The following is a 17,837-nucleotide window of genomic DNA, read 5'->3' as shown; positions in this document are numbered from 1 at the left end:
TTACAAGCACGCAAGGCCACACGCTGCTGGGTCACGTGGGGTCTGGAGACTTGAACTTGAACAGTCTCGGGGCCCTTTTAGGCCCCCACGCTTTCACAGGAAGCACATTTAGCCATGGAGGGAGCGATCTTTTCAGCCCAGCAAGTTCATGTTCAAGTGCAGGGTCTCTTCAGGGCTCCCCGCTTTCTCCAGTGCTTCTGTCTCCAGAGGAGGGTCTATGTTTGATAACTAAATAAGCCTGTGTGGGCTTCTCAGGGAAAGGAAGGGAGTCCTGAATAGAAGGCTTTGACCTGCCCTCCCTCCCGAGTCTTGTTGAGCACCCTTCTCCTGAGACTGCCCACCCAATGTCCATGAAAGCCACCACTACAGCCTCCACAGGGTGGCTGGAACTCCATTCCATCATGTGGGTGGTAAGCTGAAATGGAACCCTTGGATAATGGATCCTCAGAGATAAGTTATACCAATTTTCCTTACAATCCTTCAAGATGCTACAAACTTTTTACAACTTGTCCAAGGACATTCTAGTCAGGCGTTTAATGTAACCTAACATCTAGATGGCAAAGTCTCCCTAAATTTGCATTTTGGGTAGTTGAGGTACACATCGCAGTGTTGGGTCCGTAAAGCACCATCTACCAGGGGCAGCTAGCTACTCAGGCTTCCTGGCGTTTTAACTGTGAGCGTTGAGTCAGAGTCCAATTACTCTCCAGGTCTCCTGACTCCTAAATAGAGTGTTTTTCTATCCCAGTGGGTGGTGGGTACAGGCATACTGCTTGTTGCTTAATTAGTTGATAATAAAATCTGGTACATTGCTTATAGTTTCACCCCATTATATCTCCTTCCATCTGTTTGTTCATTACTCATTCTTGTGCTCTAAAAAGGAGTCCAAAAAGAACTTAAAACTTCTTCATTGTCACCTGTTCTCAAGAACTCGGATGGTTGTAACTGCTGACTAAGTTACCATTCTGGGCTCTCCTTGGATGAGCAAGCGTGTACACTGTGGCCACACAGTTGTTCACAATTAGCATCCCAGCATGGGGCTACTGGCTACACCAAGTGCTCCAGACATGGCACGGAGGCCTCCTGGGAAAGTTCTCGTGTCTTCTCTATCGCTGTGCAAACCTTCCCCAACACAGAAAACAGAACCACTGTCTTCTCCCAATCAGTGTTCATTTCTCTATTGCTTTGTGGGCAGGCTGTTTCTTCATCCCTCCATCTGGTAATAATAAAGTGTGATATTTCTGATTCTCATGGGAAAAGAGCACACCATGGGAAGTCCATTCCTAACTTTAAGAAAGTCTCCTGACCTTGAGATAATATGTGTCTAAAGAAGACAGAGCTTTGGGCTGAAGGGATGGCTTAGCGGTTAAGGTATTTGCCTGCAAAGCCAAAGGACCCAGGTTCTATTCCCCAGGACCCACGTTAGCCAGATGTACAAGGAGGCGCTTACATCTGGAGTTTGTTTGCAGTGGCTGGAGGCCCTGGCATGCCCATTCTCTCTCTCTCCTTCTTTCTCTGTAAAATAAGTAAATAAATAAATAAATAAAATATTTTATAAAAGAAGACCAAGCTTTGTTATACTAACTTTTGTTTACTAAATATTGTAATTACTTGGGTAGAAATTCTTTTACTTCTCACACTTTTAATCTCAAATTATAATTTTTTCAGAAGAAAGCTCATCTTCAATTCTGTTATATTGTTCAGGTATTAAGTCATTAAGATCATTTATTTATTTTTTGGTGTTTAATCCTGGTTGTCTTGTACTGATCAAAAAAAAAATTTAACCTTTGGGCTGGAGAGATGGCATAGCAGTTAAGCACTTGCCTGTGAAGCCTAAGGATCCTGGTTCAAGGCTCTCCAGTACCCATGTAAGCCAGATGCACAAGGGGACGCATGCGTCTGGAGTTTGTTTGCAGTGACTGGAGGCCCTAATGTACCCATTCTCTCTCTGTCTGTCACTCTCAAAAGAAATAAAAAAATAAAAAAAATTTAAAAAAATTTTTAAGTTAACTCTTAACAGTGTGAGATGAAACCAGATCAATGCCGACTGAATTAATCTAGTTGCTTTGCCTGGCCTCTGACAGTTCCAAGGGAGAAGAGGTGCACTGAACACACAAAATGTCATTCTGGAAAGACCATAATCTGAGCTCACTGGAAGCCCACTTTATCTAATTTTGCTACAGAGTTTTCAGCTACATTATCCCAAGTGATAATAAGCCTTATTTTCTCTTCCTACAGTTTCCTCCACAATCCTGGGAATGGAACACATGTCCTTGTGCTGTGGTCAAAATGTGCTGATGGCAACATGACCAAAGTATATCATGTGCACATTTTAAGTTTCCAATTAAAAAATTTTAAGGAATTGCAAAAAAACAAGTGCTTCCTAAAATTCACATGATAGTAACTTAATCTCTGGGTAACTAACAGCGCTGAGAGGAAGAGCCTAATGGGAGGTGTTTAGGTCACAGGGCGTTGCCCTCAGGGAAGCGCCACTGAGCAGAGCTGAACTTGAATGCCAGCTCTCCACTATTCTGCTTGGACACCATGTCTGACCTTTGACCTCTCGTGCCCTTTCACCTTGTGTCGTGAGCGCATGCAGGCAAGGCGGGCCTCACCAGACCTGGTGCTGGTGCCTTGGTCTTGGACTCCCAGCCCCTAAAATTCTAAGGAATGAATTTCTGTTCTTCATAAATGATCCAGTGTATGGTATTCTGTTACAGCAGCACAAACCAGATTTGGACATTTTTGTCACTTGTTTAGTGTGAAAACCACTTCCTTTTAGTTTCTCTTGCTAAAATCTTCTATGCTGAAGTCTGGGGAACCACTGTCAAGCTGCTACCTTTTGTCCCCCCCCCCCTTTTGTTTTTGGTGTCAGTCATGAGTCCATTCCTTGTAAGAGATTAGTTACAGGATAGATTAGTGAGAAATGTGACATCTGTCGAAGATTCATAACAGAAGACTGCTACAGAGCTCAGATTGATTGGTGGAAAGGACGGTGCAAAGATTTCAGAGAGACAAAATACTAGTCCAAACATTCATTCTCATCAAATAGACAACCTTTTGGTTTGATCAACATAGAACCAACTACTACCTGATCTAAGTGCTTTTGACTGTGCCTTTGATGGCCCCTTACCAAAAAAACATGGGACTGATAGTGGCCTATTCTGCTTAACTAAACTTAAGTCAGTCTTAGGCACTATCAATGCATTGCCTTGTAAAATCAAGATTAAAAAAATTTTTTTCGTTTATTTTCATTTATTTATTTGAGAGCGACAGGCAGAGAGAGAAAGAGGCAGATATATAGAGAAAGAATGGGCACGCCAGGGCCTCCAGCCACTGCAAACGGACTCCAGATGCGTGTGCCCCCTTGTGCATCTGGCTAACATGGGTTCTGGGGAATTGAGCCTCAAAACGGGGTCCTTAGGCTTCACAGGCAAGCGCTTAACCACTAAGCCATCTCTCCAGCCCTCGAGATTATTTTTTTTAAGGGACACGTTATTAGTTCCAGAGAAGGGACTAGGAGATAGTATGAAGAGCTCCTTCCCATGAAAAGACAGGTGGGGATTGTTGCAGTCAGGATCGCGTTAATGGTAGTAATCACCCGACCAAGAGCAGCTTGTGGGGAAAAAAAGAGGTTCATTTTGGCTTACAGGCTCGAGGGGAAGCTCCATGATGGCAGGGGAAAATGATGGCATGAGCAGAGGGTGGACATCACCCCCTGGTCAACATAAGGTGGACAATAGCAACAGGGGAGTGTGGTGGTTTGATTCAGGTGTCCCCTGTAAACTTAGGTGTTCTGAATGCTAGGTTCCCAGCTGATGGAGATTTAAGAATTAAAGCCTCCTGGAGGGAGTGTATTGTTGGGGGCCGGCTTAGAGTGTTATAGCCAGTTTCCAATGTCAGTGTTTGGCACACTGTCTTGTTGCTATTGTCCACCTTATGTTGGCCAGGGGGTGATGTCCACCCTCTGCTCATACCATCATTTTCCTTGTCATCATGGAGCTTCTCCTCAAGCCTGTGAGCCAAAATAAACCTCTTTTTCCCACACGCTGCTCTTGGTCGGGTGATTACTACCAGCAATGCGAACCTGACTGCAACAGGGGAATAACTCCCATGTCCAGTTCTTTTTTTTTTGAGGTAGGGTCTCACTGTAGCCCAGGCTGACCTGGAATTCACTATGGAGTCTCAGGGTGGCCTTGAACTCATGGCAATCCTCCTACCTCTGCCTCCTGAGTGCTGGGATTAAAGGCATGCACCACCACGCCTGGCCCACGTCCGGTTTTAACAGAGAACTCTGCTCACTTAGCTTGATGGGGATGCCAAGGCTGGTCACTGGTCATCCTTGTTAATGGCAGGGCTCTTTATTCCCCCCAGGAGCTGTCTGATTGTCCTGACTTACCTGGAGAAGGAATTCTGTCATGCCAGTTTAGCCTCAGATTCCCCTCAATTCTGATGTTTCCCATCCTGACTCTCACCCTGTTTCTCGGGTGCAAAATCCACTTACACACGCTGCACTTGAAATTGAGGTAATATTCTTTTTCCACCATGAATTTTTACTGTAGTAAACCTCTCACCTACCATGACGGTCTTCAATAAAAGTTTTGGTACTTCACTTTGACAAATATCACTGAATAAATGATTTCATTCATAAATCCTAACAAAATTAGGCAACTGATCATGCATTGCATGCATTGTTCTTTAATTACTAAACATTAGTTGATTTCTTGCCAGGTATGTAGGGAAAACTCCAAAGGACTGGGGCCATATCATGGATTTTTACTGCATCAACGTTTGGGAAGCTTTAAAATGTGATTAATGACCAGGACTAGGGAGATGGCTCAGCAGTTAAAGGTGCTTGCCTGTAAAGTCTGAAAGCCTGCCTTTGATTTCCCATTACCCATGTAAAACCAGATGCACAAAGTGGCGCAGGCATTTGGAATTCGTTTGCAGTGGCAAGAGGCCCAGGCGGGCCTGTCCTCTCTTTCTCTAGTAAATAAAATGTTATTACTGTCTGTGTCTGATTGAAGACTCAGATTCTCTTGAGAGACTGGGGGTGTGGGGGGCGTGGGGGGGAATGGTTAGGGCCAAGGCATGAGTGCTTTGCAAGAGCTGCCTGATGGCTTTTATTGGAGGCCAGGATTTGAAACCAGTAATGTTCTTGGTGCCAAATAAATGGACTTAACTGGCTCTTTTTTTTTTTTTCCTCCAGACTCTGTAGTTTTAGAATTACTTAGATATTATAGAGAAGAATGTGTGTGTGTGTGTGTGTGTGTGTGTGTTGTAAGGGAGGGTGGCAGAGAGCATGCCTTGAAGAGGCCTTAGTAGTTTTGGAAGAGAGTGAAGTTCTCAACCTGAGTTAGTTTGGGAGGGATGAGCTCTAACCATAGGGCCTGTCTCACCTGTAGTTAGTTTCTACCTATTTCCATGGCAGTGCTTACTGGTGTAGCTCTGGTCGCGATAACCCAGGTCATTTCCCTCTCTCTAACCCTCATTACTCATACACAGGTGAGACCAGGGGTGCTCCCAAAATTTTTTACAATGCACAAGATGGTCCTCTACAACAGTGAATAATCCAGCCAGACCTCAAATGTACGGAGGTGGGGAGACCTTGATTGAAATCATATGTCATTCTATCTTGCACCGAAGCCTCCATCAGCTGCCAGAGATGTTTACTGAGCGTTTGGCTCTGCTGGGCTCTATTATAGCTGTAGTCTCGTGGAAAGGTCAGAGAGAAGTCGGTGGTGAGAGGAAATGCAAATGACCTCATCCTAGAGTCACATAATCCGAAGAATGTCTCTCTTGACAGGCTACTCTACGCTGAATGCAAGGCTTTGACGCCGAAAGCCATCGCTAACTCAGACGCACTTCTCAGCGTTAGATAATGAAAGGATTTTCATCAAATACCTTTTTAAAAATATATACATCTCATGTACTCCTCTAGGGAAGAGAATGTCAAGATTGGATGAAAACCAAGCTATTACCACTGGTGGTAAACAACTGACCCATACAAAAGATGAAACCTTTTGGAAGGAGAAATGACGGCCCTGAATGATGAACACGGGCTGTTTGGACATCTCAGAAATTAGGTGACAGAGGGTGACAGATTGAGACTCACATCCAGAGGAACCCAAGGTTCGGCTAAGCGCCGCACAAACAAATACTCATGACAGAGCAATCTTCGTTTCTTGTGTATTTTTTTTAAAAGCAAAGTGATTTCATTTCTTTGAGAAGTGCCCCTCTAATCCCTTGGTGAGTTTACATACAACTTAGTGTTTCGAACCCGTCTTTCCTGGTTGCTCATGCATTTTTACTTTGTCCTTGCTCTTTGTCCTTTTATTTTGTCTTCTCGAGATGGAATTTTGCTAGACTGACCTTAGGCCCGTTGGTTATCCTCCTGCCTCTGCCACCTAAGTGCTGGAATTACAGCTGTGTGCCTCCGGAACATATGTGACTTAAAAAAAAAAATTTGTTCATTTGAGAGAGAGAGAGGGAATGGGTGCACCAGGGCCTCTAGCCATTGCAAACAAACTCCAGATGCATGCATCGCCTTGTGCAACAGGAATATGTGGGTACTGGGGAATTGAATCTGGGTCCTTAGGTTTCACAGGTAAGTGCCTTAACTACTAAGCCATGTCTCCAGCCCCATATGCTTTTAATTATTATTTTTACAAAAGTGTTAGTCCTGGGTTTAGTCCCCTGTGAATTAAAGAAACAAATATGGATCCTGGGATATGCACAAAGAATGAAAACAAAGAATTTTTAAAATTAAATTTCAAGGGCTGGATAGATGGCTTAGCAGTTAAGGCGCTTGCCTGCAAAGCCAAAGGACCTTGGTTCAATTCCCCAGTACCCACGTAAGCCAGATGCACAAGGTGGCACATGTGTCTGGAGTTCATTTGCAGTGGATGGAGGCCCTGGTGCACCCATTCTCTCTCACTCTCTCTTTCCGTCTCTATGCCTTTCTTTCTCTTTAATAAATAAATTAAATTAAAATAAAATAAAATAAAAATTGCCAGGTGTAGTGGCATATGCCTTTAATCCTAGCACCTGGGAAGCAGAGGTAGGAAGATTGCTGTGAGTTCAAGGCCACCCTGAGACTCCATAGTGAATTCCAGGTCAGCCTGAGCCAGAGTGAGACCCTTCTTCAAAAAACCAAAAAAAAAAAAAAAAAAAATTCAATTATATAACCTAGCTGCAGTCAAGTAATCACCTAAATACAGATTTTAAACTAAATGTGTGCACATGCGCACATATCTCTGTGCATCACCTTGGGTATAAGCAATAGAGCGAGGGTAAACACTTCACAGCTTAGTGGAGAGATATGTTGAGAATATTAATATCTCTTCCTAAAGGGCATGTCAATAGCTGGAATTGGATTTCAGTCAACTCAGGCTTGACCTGGTCATTTTGTTGATTGTTAGTGACTACAAGCCAGGGCCCTAGCATGTACAAGAGAAGTTTTGAGAAAACTAGGACCTTAGGAAATAGATGTCAAGAAAGGAAAATGTAGCTTGAATCAGAGCAAAAGTGCTACCAAGTGGCAGTATTCTTAAAAGGCTTGTCAACTGCTTGTGCTCTGCTCTTCCTCCTCAAGTAAAATCTTCAATGTGTCTGGAAACAATTGGAGGAAATTATGTTTCCAACCCAACAGCAGAATCTGGGCAAAACGTGTCGTTCCCTTTTCCTCCCTGAAGTGTGGCAATGTGGATGGCAGAAGCAGCTGTCACTGGTGTGAGAGGACCTGGCAATGACGTCATGTTCTCATTGGCTGGGAGTGTACAGCGGCCGCCTGGTACCTGGCTTCCACGCGGCTCCATCACATCTTACATTTCAACTGCCCAGGCGTCATTACCAGCTGCGTGAGAGGAGGCTATATAAGTCAGATGTTGGTTTCAAAGCTTTTCTGTGGGTCAACAAGCTGTATCCATGAGCTCAACGTAAGAATTAGCATTGCACTGGGCTGGAGAGATGGCTTAGCGGTTAAGCGCTTGCCTGTGAAGCCTAAGGACCCCGGTTCGAGGCTCGGTTCCCCAGGTCCCACGTTAGCCAGATGCACAAGGGGGCGCACGCGTCTGGAGTTCATTTGCAGAGGCTGGAAGCCCTGGCGCGCCCATTCTCTCTCTCTCCCTCTACCTGTCTTTCTCTCCGTGTCTGTCACTCTCAGATAAATAAATAAATAAATGAAAAAAATTTTTTTTTAAGAATTAGCATTGCAGGAGAAAAGAAGATCATTCGCTGTGGGATGCAGAGATGCCAATCAGCCACAAAACCACAAGGGGATTCTGTGGAAAATGGCTGGGGGACAGGGCCCTGTGGAGAGCTCTGGCCTAGCCCAGTCCTGCCCTATCTTTCCAATGTGTAGGATTCTCACATTGAGTCATAAAAGCCTGAAAGCTATTAAGGGAGGACACATTGTGCCATTACAAATAATCCTTGGCCATGACTACTAAGGAAATGGCTTTATAGTCTCTGCCTTGGTGGAAAGATCTCTTTGTTCTGCTTTTTTTCTTTTAAAGAAAAGATTTTATTATTATTTATTTATTAGAGACAGAGAGAAGGGGAGAGAGAGAGAGAGAGAGAATTGGCATGCCAGAGCCTCAGCCACTGAAATTGAACTCCACATGCTTGTGCCACCTAGGGCATATGTGTGACCTTGTATTTTGTGTCACCTTTGTGCATCTGGCTTATGTGGGATCTGGAGAGAGATGGAATATGGGTCCTTAGGTTTTGCAGGCAAGCACCTTAACCACTAGCCCATCTCTCCAGCCCTGTTCTGCTTTAAACATCAGCATCGAGTGGCCTTAGTGCCATGGAGCGGCTGTTATAAACAAACTTCACGGCTTAAAGCAATAACAATGTGGTCTCATGTTTCTACAGAGGGCCAGATGTTCAAAATCAGTACACATCAGACTGCGTCCCCTGAGGAGATACAGGGGGAAATTTGTCTTCTTTGATGCTTCAGTTTCTGACAGCCGCTTTGATAGCTTGGTGTGTGGGTACATACCTCCAATTTCCATCCCTAGTGTATTCAAATCTCTCTCCATCCTCTCCTTATATTACATTTTCCTCTGTGTGCATTTTGAATTTCCCTTTGCTTATGTCACATAATCCCATGTGTGCTGGCATTTGGGGCCTATCAGGATAACTAGGATGATCTCTTCCTTTAAAAACCTTTAATCATATGTTTGTTTGGTTTTCCCAATTATTGGCTTTATATATTAGGCGCTGAGTGTCTTGTGAGCATTTTCAACCCTCCACACTGCCATGCTTACTTTAAGCCCTCAGAGTATAGCCCGATAGCCTGTCTTCTTCCTCTTCCTTCTCATTTTGTTTCTCCTATTCCCTCCCTCTCTTCCTCCCTCCTCTTCTCTATAATAACACAGTGACCTTGGAGGATCCCAGTATCTTGAATCAATATGGCTAGCAGATTATTATCTCATTAACAGAAATTCCTACCCAAGGGTGATCTGGATTGGGAAGGAGGGCTTGCTTCTAGTACCTAATGCCACACAGGCCAGAGATCCTGCTAAGCAGTGCAGAATTACAGGGTAACCCTCACCACAGTCACTCAGCCCAGCATCCATAGTGCCTCGGTCATCTCCACTTCCAGGCAGCCTGAAGTATGAGGGAACACAGCGACCTCAAGGTGACAACATACTTGAAAGCTATAGCTGCAACGGTAATGTCCTCTTGGGACCATTTCCCAAGAGGATGTTACCCACAGTTTGGGACTTAATCTTAGCAAATCAGTACATATGATGCACTTATTTTGTAAAAAATGCTGCTTTCTGGGAAGAAAGTATCCTCACTGCTTGCCAAAGGCCACAGGCAGCATGGCCCCAGCAACTTCTCAAACCTCCCTGTATTTATTCTAGTAACACAGCCTGTAGCCTTGATTTACCACCAAGTGTTGGATTACTGCTAAATCCACTGTCTGGGCAGGCAGACACAGACAGAAGAACTTCAGCCTCATGGTATCAAGGTTACCTGGGTGGGCAATCCTTTTCGTAGCATTTCTTCTGTCTGCCACTGGGCTGTGTTTCTGGGTTGCAAAATGTTGCTTTCATTATCCCACGACCCTTCTTCACACAGTGGGCAGTCTGGCGGCGGATACCTGGGGTTGAATAGAAAGAGCCACGTGTGTTGAACTTGAGCCTGAATGTTCATTGTCAGCTGAGACCCCGCGCATGCCAACTGAACATAATTGTAGCTTATGGGAAAGTTTCCCAAAAGTTAATTGCCTTTAAAGCAGACTGTGTTATCTCCCCTCATGCTTCAGCTGGTGATGAGAGGAAGAGACCTTGTTTACTACAGGTAGATTACATAGCCTAGAATGTAGATGACAGTCTCGCTGGGAACTTGCATGCACCAAGCAGGAAACAAAGCGACATTTAAATAGGGAAAGTGGTGTCATCCCCAACAGTTAGCAGGCAATTGCTACATCAACTTAATGAGAGAAGAGAGGAGTTAGGACCAGCTGGGGTTAGTAAACTCTGAAAGGTGGGAATGAAATTCCAAATAATGTTATGATGTTTGGGTGTTAAGGATTATTAAAAACAGGGATGATAAATGGTATTATTTTCCAAGACCAGCTCTATAATGTGAGAGAAGCAGCCATGGCATGCTAGTTTATAGGCTAGTCAATTGTCTAAGGTGCTGTTATAAGTGTTCTGTGTATGCATTAATACCTGATCTAAATAGTGTATTACATATCATCTATTATGATGCATAATAACCAAGATCTCACAACAACCCAATGATGTTCACACAATCGTGATTATTACCTAACAGAAGAGACGAAGAAACCGAGACACTGTGAAGTTAAGTAGATTCAGAAAGGGAAAGAACCAATGGCATTGGATGGATGGATGGAAATGTCCAGAAGAGCACATTAGTTTGTACAATCAATATATGCTGAAATGTGACATCACTAAATCTGACCTGAAAGTTGCTTAAGCAATGTGACTGATTATACTTTTTATTTTCTAATTTTCAATGTCGAGGGTCTTCTAATATTCCGAATCTTCCAGTGAAGGAGTGCCACCCACTTATATTATCTTGGATGTTAAGGTAAGTCCATGTCTAGCTAAATACTCCTTCCGTAATCCTGAAGTTTTCATGTTTGTTTGATAAAATGCAGTGTGTAATTCATTCCTGGTTCATTTCTGCTAAATAAAGGATTAAGTACATAAATTACAATAAAACAAATCCAAGGGTCTTGGGTCCTGGCTATATTTCTCCTTTTATATATAACTTGACTTTGCAAGAAAATGAGAATGGGTTCAGGGGAGATAACTGAGTTAGTTAAGCGCTTTCCTTAAAAGCATGCTGACATGAATTTGACTCTCAGAACTCATGTTAAAGAAAGCTGGGTGTGGACATGGGTGCTCAGAATCCCAGTACTGGGAGGCAGAGACAGAGTCCTTGTGAGGCAAGGTCCAAGCTAGGGAGAGAGGCTAGCTCCATAAAAAATTGGACTATGTTCCTCAGGATGGCATCCCATGTTATCTTTGACCCCTACACACAGCACATGAGCACTCCCACACCACATGTGTGCCTGCATACACACGAACACACACATATGTGCACACACAAGACTATTTGAGGGTTGGAAGCTGAGCTGGTTGGTATCTGGAAATGTCATCTACATTTCATTTCAATCCTTTTATGGTTTTAGTCATCTACATTTGAAAATTGATAATCCGTGAAAGGAAGGCAAGGCTTAATCACAAGAAACCTTGCATAATGAAAGTATGCTGGCTAACATTTTATAGTTAATCTAGAAATCCTTTGTTATAAATATTGTCAAGAGGTTTCCAGATTAAAGGGGTATGGTGGCCCATGTCTTCAGTGCCAGCACTGGGCAGACGAAGAAAGGAGGATTTTGAGTTTGAGGCCAGCCTGGGCTTTTTAGTAAGACTGTATCTGAACACACACACACACACACACACACACACACACACACACACACACACACAGACCTTCAAAATTTTATTAAATCATATTGTCTTAGGAAATGTGCAAGCATAAGCTTGCATTTTTCTATAGATGGCTGCACTGATAGTCTCTATTTAGCTTTTCTTCTATACTGTGTCAAGACATGAAGTCTTATTTTCATGATTTATTGTCAAGAATCTTCCAGTGTTCCAAATCTTATCTGTCAAGATGTGAAGCCTGATTCTGCTGGCCTTGGATCAAATGCACAAGTGAAGCTATGGGTCTCCTTAAAAGAGAGATCAGAAAAGGCCATGCGATGTCCACCTGTCTCTTTTGTATCTCTCTACATGTGGTTAGAGAGGTTCTATGTAAGTCCTTGGGTTGGTAGTCCCTGATGAGCCCAGTCTAAGTAACAGTCATGTAAACAAAGAAGTCTCTAGATGGTACCAGTAATAGGATTTGAGCCCCCTGTATAGAGTCACCCCAAAGACGTGAGTCTTCATCGCTGGCATTTGAATCCTCATAGCTGAGGGGCCACCCTCGTGCACCCTGTCTAAATCTCTGAGGTACGATGAAGTCATGGTTGTTTTACTACACTGAATCCTGGGCACTTTATGTGTAGCAGAAGTGCATGGAACAATGCTCAGTGAGTTCCAGCAATCTTCTTTTCTCCATCTAAGAACCAGGGCTGCAATCCAGCGTGGCTTGCTGTTGTCTACTCAGTCCTGACTTTCTTTTTATTTATTTATTAGGGAAAGAGAGAGAGAGGGGTGGGGGGAGAATGGGAGCACTAAGGCTTCTAGCCACTGCAAACGAACTCCAGATGCATGTGCCACTTTGTGCTTCTGGCTTACGTGGGACCTGGGGAATTGAACCTGGGTCTTTAGGCTTCACAGGCAAGTGTCATAACCACTAAGCCATCTCTCCAGCCAGTCCTGACCTTCTTGACTTTTCATCTCCTTCTCCTCTGTGCCACAGGCCTTTCTCCTCTCCAGATCTATTCCACTCCTTTCTGTGTTCTTCTCTGAACTGCTGGCAGTGTTTGCTATATTACTAGTTAAGCTTGGAAATGGGGGAAGAATAATTCTTCTAACCCTATCCTCCCCACAACCTCCCATGTTAGTGTCCAGGAGCCATTAATTACCTTTCTTGGTTTCCTTAAACCCTACCTATATGTGTCAAAGTAGCCAAGGTAGTCAGTTTGGATATACAAACTGTTTCCTGCTAGAGTCTCTAGGTGATAATATCTCCTTTACATGAATAAACTTAATAGCTTGTAGCAAAATCCGAAAACACTTTATCATCAGTGGCATATTCATTAGTCATTTTAGAACTACCATTTCTGTAATAGCAGGGTCTTTCTTTAACATAGGCCAGTGTAACACCTCTTGTGGTAGGAATTAGAATCAGGTCATGCTTTTAAGAGCAGTTATCATTATGCAGCACTGCAAATGCAGAAAGTTTAAGAGGTCAGGCTGAATCTATGTGACCTTGATCTTTTGCTGGAAATGAAAGAAAGGGAAAATGATATGGTTTTTCTTTGATCTCATCATTTGTCCCCTTTTGCGCAAAGGGGACCCAGCCCCCAAAGAAATTCTGTTAGTTAAAGATGCAGCCAGTCAAGATGATGTCTGAGCAACAAGCTAACTGAAACATTTACTTAAAAGTCTACTTCTAAAGTAGGAATCAATCACATTGAAAAATCTACAAGAAACAAATTCAGAATACTTTTTCCAGAAAATTCTAAATTCTTGGTAGCTCCTGCTGGATGTAGTGGTAAAAGGCCAACTAAGTGCTTTGACTTTTAGAACTGTCCTCTTGTGCTTTAAACCTGCTCATACTGACTGGACTTGTGCCTTGAGAAGAGATAAGTTAAATTCCTCATGTGAAAAAAAAAAAAAACAAAAACCAATAACTGTGGTGTTTCCATTCAGGTGTCCCCCATAAACTTAGGTGTTCGGAATGCTAGGTTCCCAGCTGATGAAGACTTGGGAATTAACACCTCCCGGAGGCAGTGTATTTTTGGGGATGGGCTTATGCGTATTATAGCCAGCTCCCCCTTGCCAGTGTTTTGCACACTGTTCTGTTGCTATTGTCCACTGATGTTGGTGACAGGGTGATGTCCACCCTCTGCTCATGCCATCATTTTCTCTGCCATCATGGAGCTTCCTACTCAAGCTGTAAGCCAAAATAAACCTCTTTTTTTTACCCACAAGCTGCTGTTGGTTGGGTGATTTCTACCAGCAATGCTGACTGCAACAGTAACATAGTTCACTATATTCTCAATTCCCACAACAAGATCATAAAATCGAGGTTTTTTATATGATTTCTTGATTTTATTTGAGATTTTCTTGGTTCCAATGTTCAATTTAGAAAAGTGAGCCATTATGCCTAAACTCAAGATCAGAGATGGCCAAGGTAGGTCTGTCTAAGACTCAAAGTATCACGATGCAATTTTTAAACAGTTAGAGCTCTTTTACAGCCACTCAAATAAAAATAATATCAGTACAAGTTGTTTGACATTAGCCCATAAATTATATATATCCTAAAATTGGGCATACCACTGATTTTAATGATGTAAAACTATGACAGTTTTGTGAATCAGTCGAGTTTGTCACTCTCCATTCCCAAGCATGGCATGTAGACAGTAGCGTTAGTTGTTAGGAAGAGACTAGTAGAAATGGCATAATTTCTGCATTAGTGACCCGTGCATCCTTATCCCATCAGCTTTCAAATTTAGTTCCTACAAATATTTACTTTGGTGATATTATGACCCCCTTTGGTTCCCTCCATTGTTTTTCTTTTTTTTTTTAAATTTTTTATTTATTTATTTGAGAACAACAGACACAGAGAGAAAGACAGATAGAGGGAGAGAGAGAGAATGGGCGCGCCAGGGCTTCCAGCCTCTGCAAACGAACTCCAGACACGTGCGCCCCCTTGTGCATCTGGCTAACGTGGGACCTGGGGAACTGAGCCTCGAACCGGGGTCCTTAGGCTTCACAGGCAAGCGCTTAACCGCTAAGCCATCTCTCCAGCCCTCCATTGGTTTTCTTGACCATGCGCTCACATCTATGCTTTACAATACAAATACAGTTAAGCAAACCTTGGATCCTATTGCTACAAGAGCTCAAATATATTGAAGTATTTGTACATTTGAGGATGCAGAGATTGTTGGGTGATAAGGGCCCTGGAGAGGGTGGGTGAAGCCTAACCGTAAAACATTTGGCTTTGGCTTGTAACCCTCAATACCAGAAATCAGTTACAATCCACACTGAGCTGTTGATCCGTGAGACCTACGAGGGCCCCAACACAAGACAATCTTCTGTCCAAGCACTTGATTACTGGCCTGAAGTAAAAGGTAAGAGCCTTTTGCTGAAGACACAACATGCTGTGGACAAAGAACGTAGAAAGATCTGGATGGAATACGGAAGGAAGCTCTAGATGGTCTGCCCATCTACAGCAGGAAAGTGCTACATGCATTGCTGTGGGAAAATGGCCAGCCACTTTGAGTGCTAAAAGGGGACACTGACATACCAAAGCCACCAGTCTGACAAGATGCACATGACTGTGTAATAATAGTGGCACCAAGCCTAGGTGGGTACCCAGTGGGTCTCTGCGTGTCTAGGAGATCTGCTCAGTGGAAAGGACCCCTTAGCTGGAACTGGGAACTAAGTCAGAACCCTATGGAGACCAAAATCATGGACTCCAGTAAGAAATTCTCACTAGTCTTTAGCCAAAAGAGCGCCACACCCACTCAAATCTCTCTTCATAGTGCTTATTCCACTGAACCTCTGCTGACTTCAGTCTCCTTTGGAGAATCTGTTTTTCCTTTTTAGAAAGGCAGCTAGGATGAGAAGACTAAACCACCCTATGTCCATCTGCCAGGGCCACAGAGTGGAAGGGAGTGTCCAGGGGCACTGCTCCCCCCTTTTACAATGACTGACTGATGCTCTCACATCTATACTCCACAAACTAGGGGTAAAAAATCAAACAACCCACTCCATAAGTGGGGCAGAGAAATAACAGGGAGTTCTCAGAGGAAGAATTACAAATGGCTAACACACTCTTAAGAAAATGTTCAACATCCCTAATTATTATTCTGTTTGAATATAAAACTTTAGAGGAAGAAAAGATAGAAAACTAGCCTCGTGTATGAGGCTAGAATAACGGACATCCAAACCAGACAAGAAGAAGACTAAAAAACTGAAGACTAGGATTTTTAAGCAATTTCTAATATAATAGATACCAAGACAAGGTTAGTCACAAGAGATAAAAACTGTCACTGAAAATAAAGAGAAGAATCCATCAAGAAGGTGCACATTTGTAAATCATATGTGCATTAAATATTGGGCTTCCAACTTCATAAAATAAACCTTAATGGACATTACTTTCCACCACTTAAATGATGTACAGTAAAATCTACCCCATAAATTGAACCATGTTGAGGTTGGAACTCGTGATATTCCAAAGATGGTATTTTCCCTAAAATCTTTTCTGTCTGAAAATAAATGAAATCATAAGCTCAGAAAGTCAGTGTAAATTGGAGACTCTTCATACATTCATGATTAGAAAAAGCCAGATGGAAAGAGGGAAAAAAAAGCAAAGTACTTAATTGCATAAGAAAGGCTGGTAACATCACCTCTCACTTTTCAGTAATGTGATTAATATACTTTTATAATATATAATGGTATTTTAATTTTTTTTTAATTTTTTTATTTAAGAGAGAAGGAAAAAAAGAGAATGAAGAGGCAGGCAGAGAGAATGAGCAAACCAGGGTCTCCAGCCACTGCAAATGAACTCCAGACGCATGTGTCCCCTTGTGCATCTGGCTTATGTGGGTCCTGGAGAATCGAACCTAGGTCCTTTGGCTTTGCAGGCAAGTGCCTTAATTGCTAAGCCATCTCTCCAGCCCTATAATATAGAAAGTTTTAACTTAATGAAAATAAAAATCCCTCTCTGAATGATTCAATGTTACAGGCAGCCTCCTGTCTATATATTTAGTGATGTGTTTCCAGTGTGAATATTAGCATTTCATCCCCTATATCTGAACATATTAAAGCTGTCCTTTTTCCTGCCACAGGCAGTGGCAAGTTCACTGTCGCTCTCGCAATTTAGGGAAGTTCAGGTGGGTAAGTGAGAATTAGGACAATTCCTGTTCAGACTTAATAATCAGCGTGCCATTTACCTAGGCAGGATGCATCGCTGAAGGACTAGGCTATAATGACACCCAATGTCTAATTCACACTGGTTAAGGGTGTTTAGTTCCCCTTAAACTATCTCCAGATGCTTCTTTATGTCCATCGCAAAATGCAGCCACTCACCTCTGTATTCTCAATGCTCTGTCATATTGCACATGGATCAAAGGGTCTGTTTTATCTTGAAACAGAAGAGGGGTTTCTCCTGCTTCCTTGGGAGTCTCTGACAGCGTGGCTTCACACTATGTGGTCCTGGCACAGATCACTTAACACTACACTTGAAACTTGCATGGACAATGAGAATGCAAGGGAGGGGGCGGTGTCATACGTTGAAAAGCACTTGTAACGACATTCGTGGTGACCTCATTTCTTTTCTCATAATGCTCTCCAGGGAAAGAATTTCTCCCATTTATTTTTTTGCTTAAATTATCCTGACTTCGCTGGGATCCTAGCCCACGGTGGGCAATGATCCAGGACAATGCGGGAGGCAGCTGCAGAGAGTTACAGGAGGGATCTGCCTGCCAACACCTGACCGTGTGGTTGTCCAGTTGCACCTGCGATCTACTTATTTCTAGAGGTTTAGTGTTTTCCAACCTTATATATTTTTAATATTTTTATTCATTATTTATCTGAAAACAGAGAGACATGGAAAATGGGCATGCCATGGCCTCCTGCAATTGAACTCTACATTTACACACTACTCTGTAC

The 17,837-nt window shown here is 43.0% G+C and overlaps 1 protein-coding gene across 1 annotated transcript in view; it reads right to left on the bottom strand.

Annotated features, from left to right (window-relative positions):
* Positions 1–17,837, bottom strand: part of Adamts12 (ADAM metallopeptidase with thrombospondin type 1 motif 12) — a 293,075-nt gene that overhangs the window by 58,187 nt on the left and 217,051 nt on the right. Inside the window, exon 17 of the mRNA XM_045132353.1 lies at positions 9,985–10,111. Coding sequence (XP_044988288.1) covers positions 9,985–10,111 — 127 coding nt within the window. The remainder of the gene's footprint in view (positions 1–9,984; positions 10,112–17,837) is intronic.

This window comes from Jaculus jaculus, chromosome 13 (assembly GCF_020740685.1).
Source record: "Jaculus jaculus isolate mJacJac1 chromosome 13, mJacJac1.mat.Y.cur, whole genome shotgun sequence".
Lineage (NCBI taxonomy): Eukaryota > Metazoa > Chordata > Mammalia > Rodentia > Dipodidae > Jaculus > Jaculus jaculus.
This window is presented reverse-complemented; position numbering and strand designations above follow the sequence as displayed.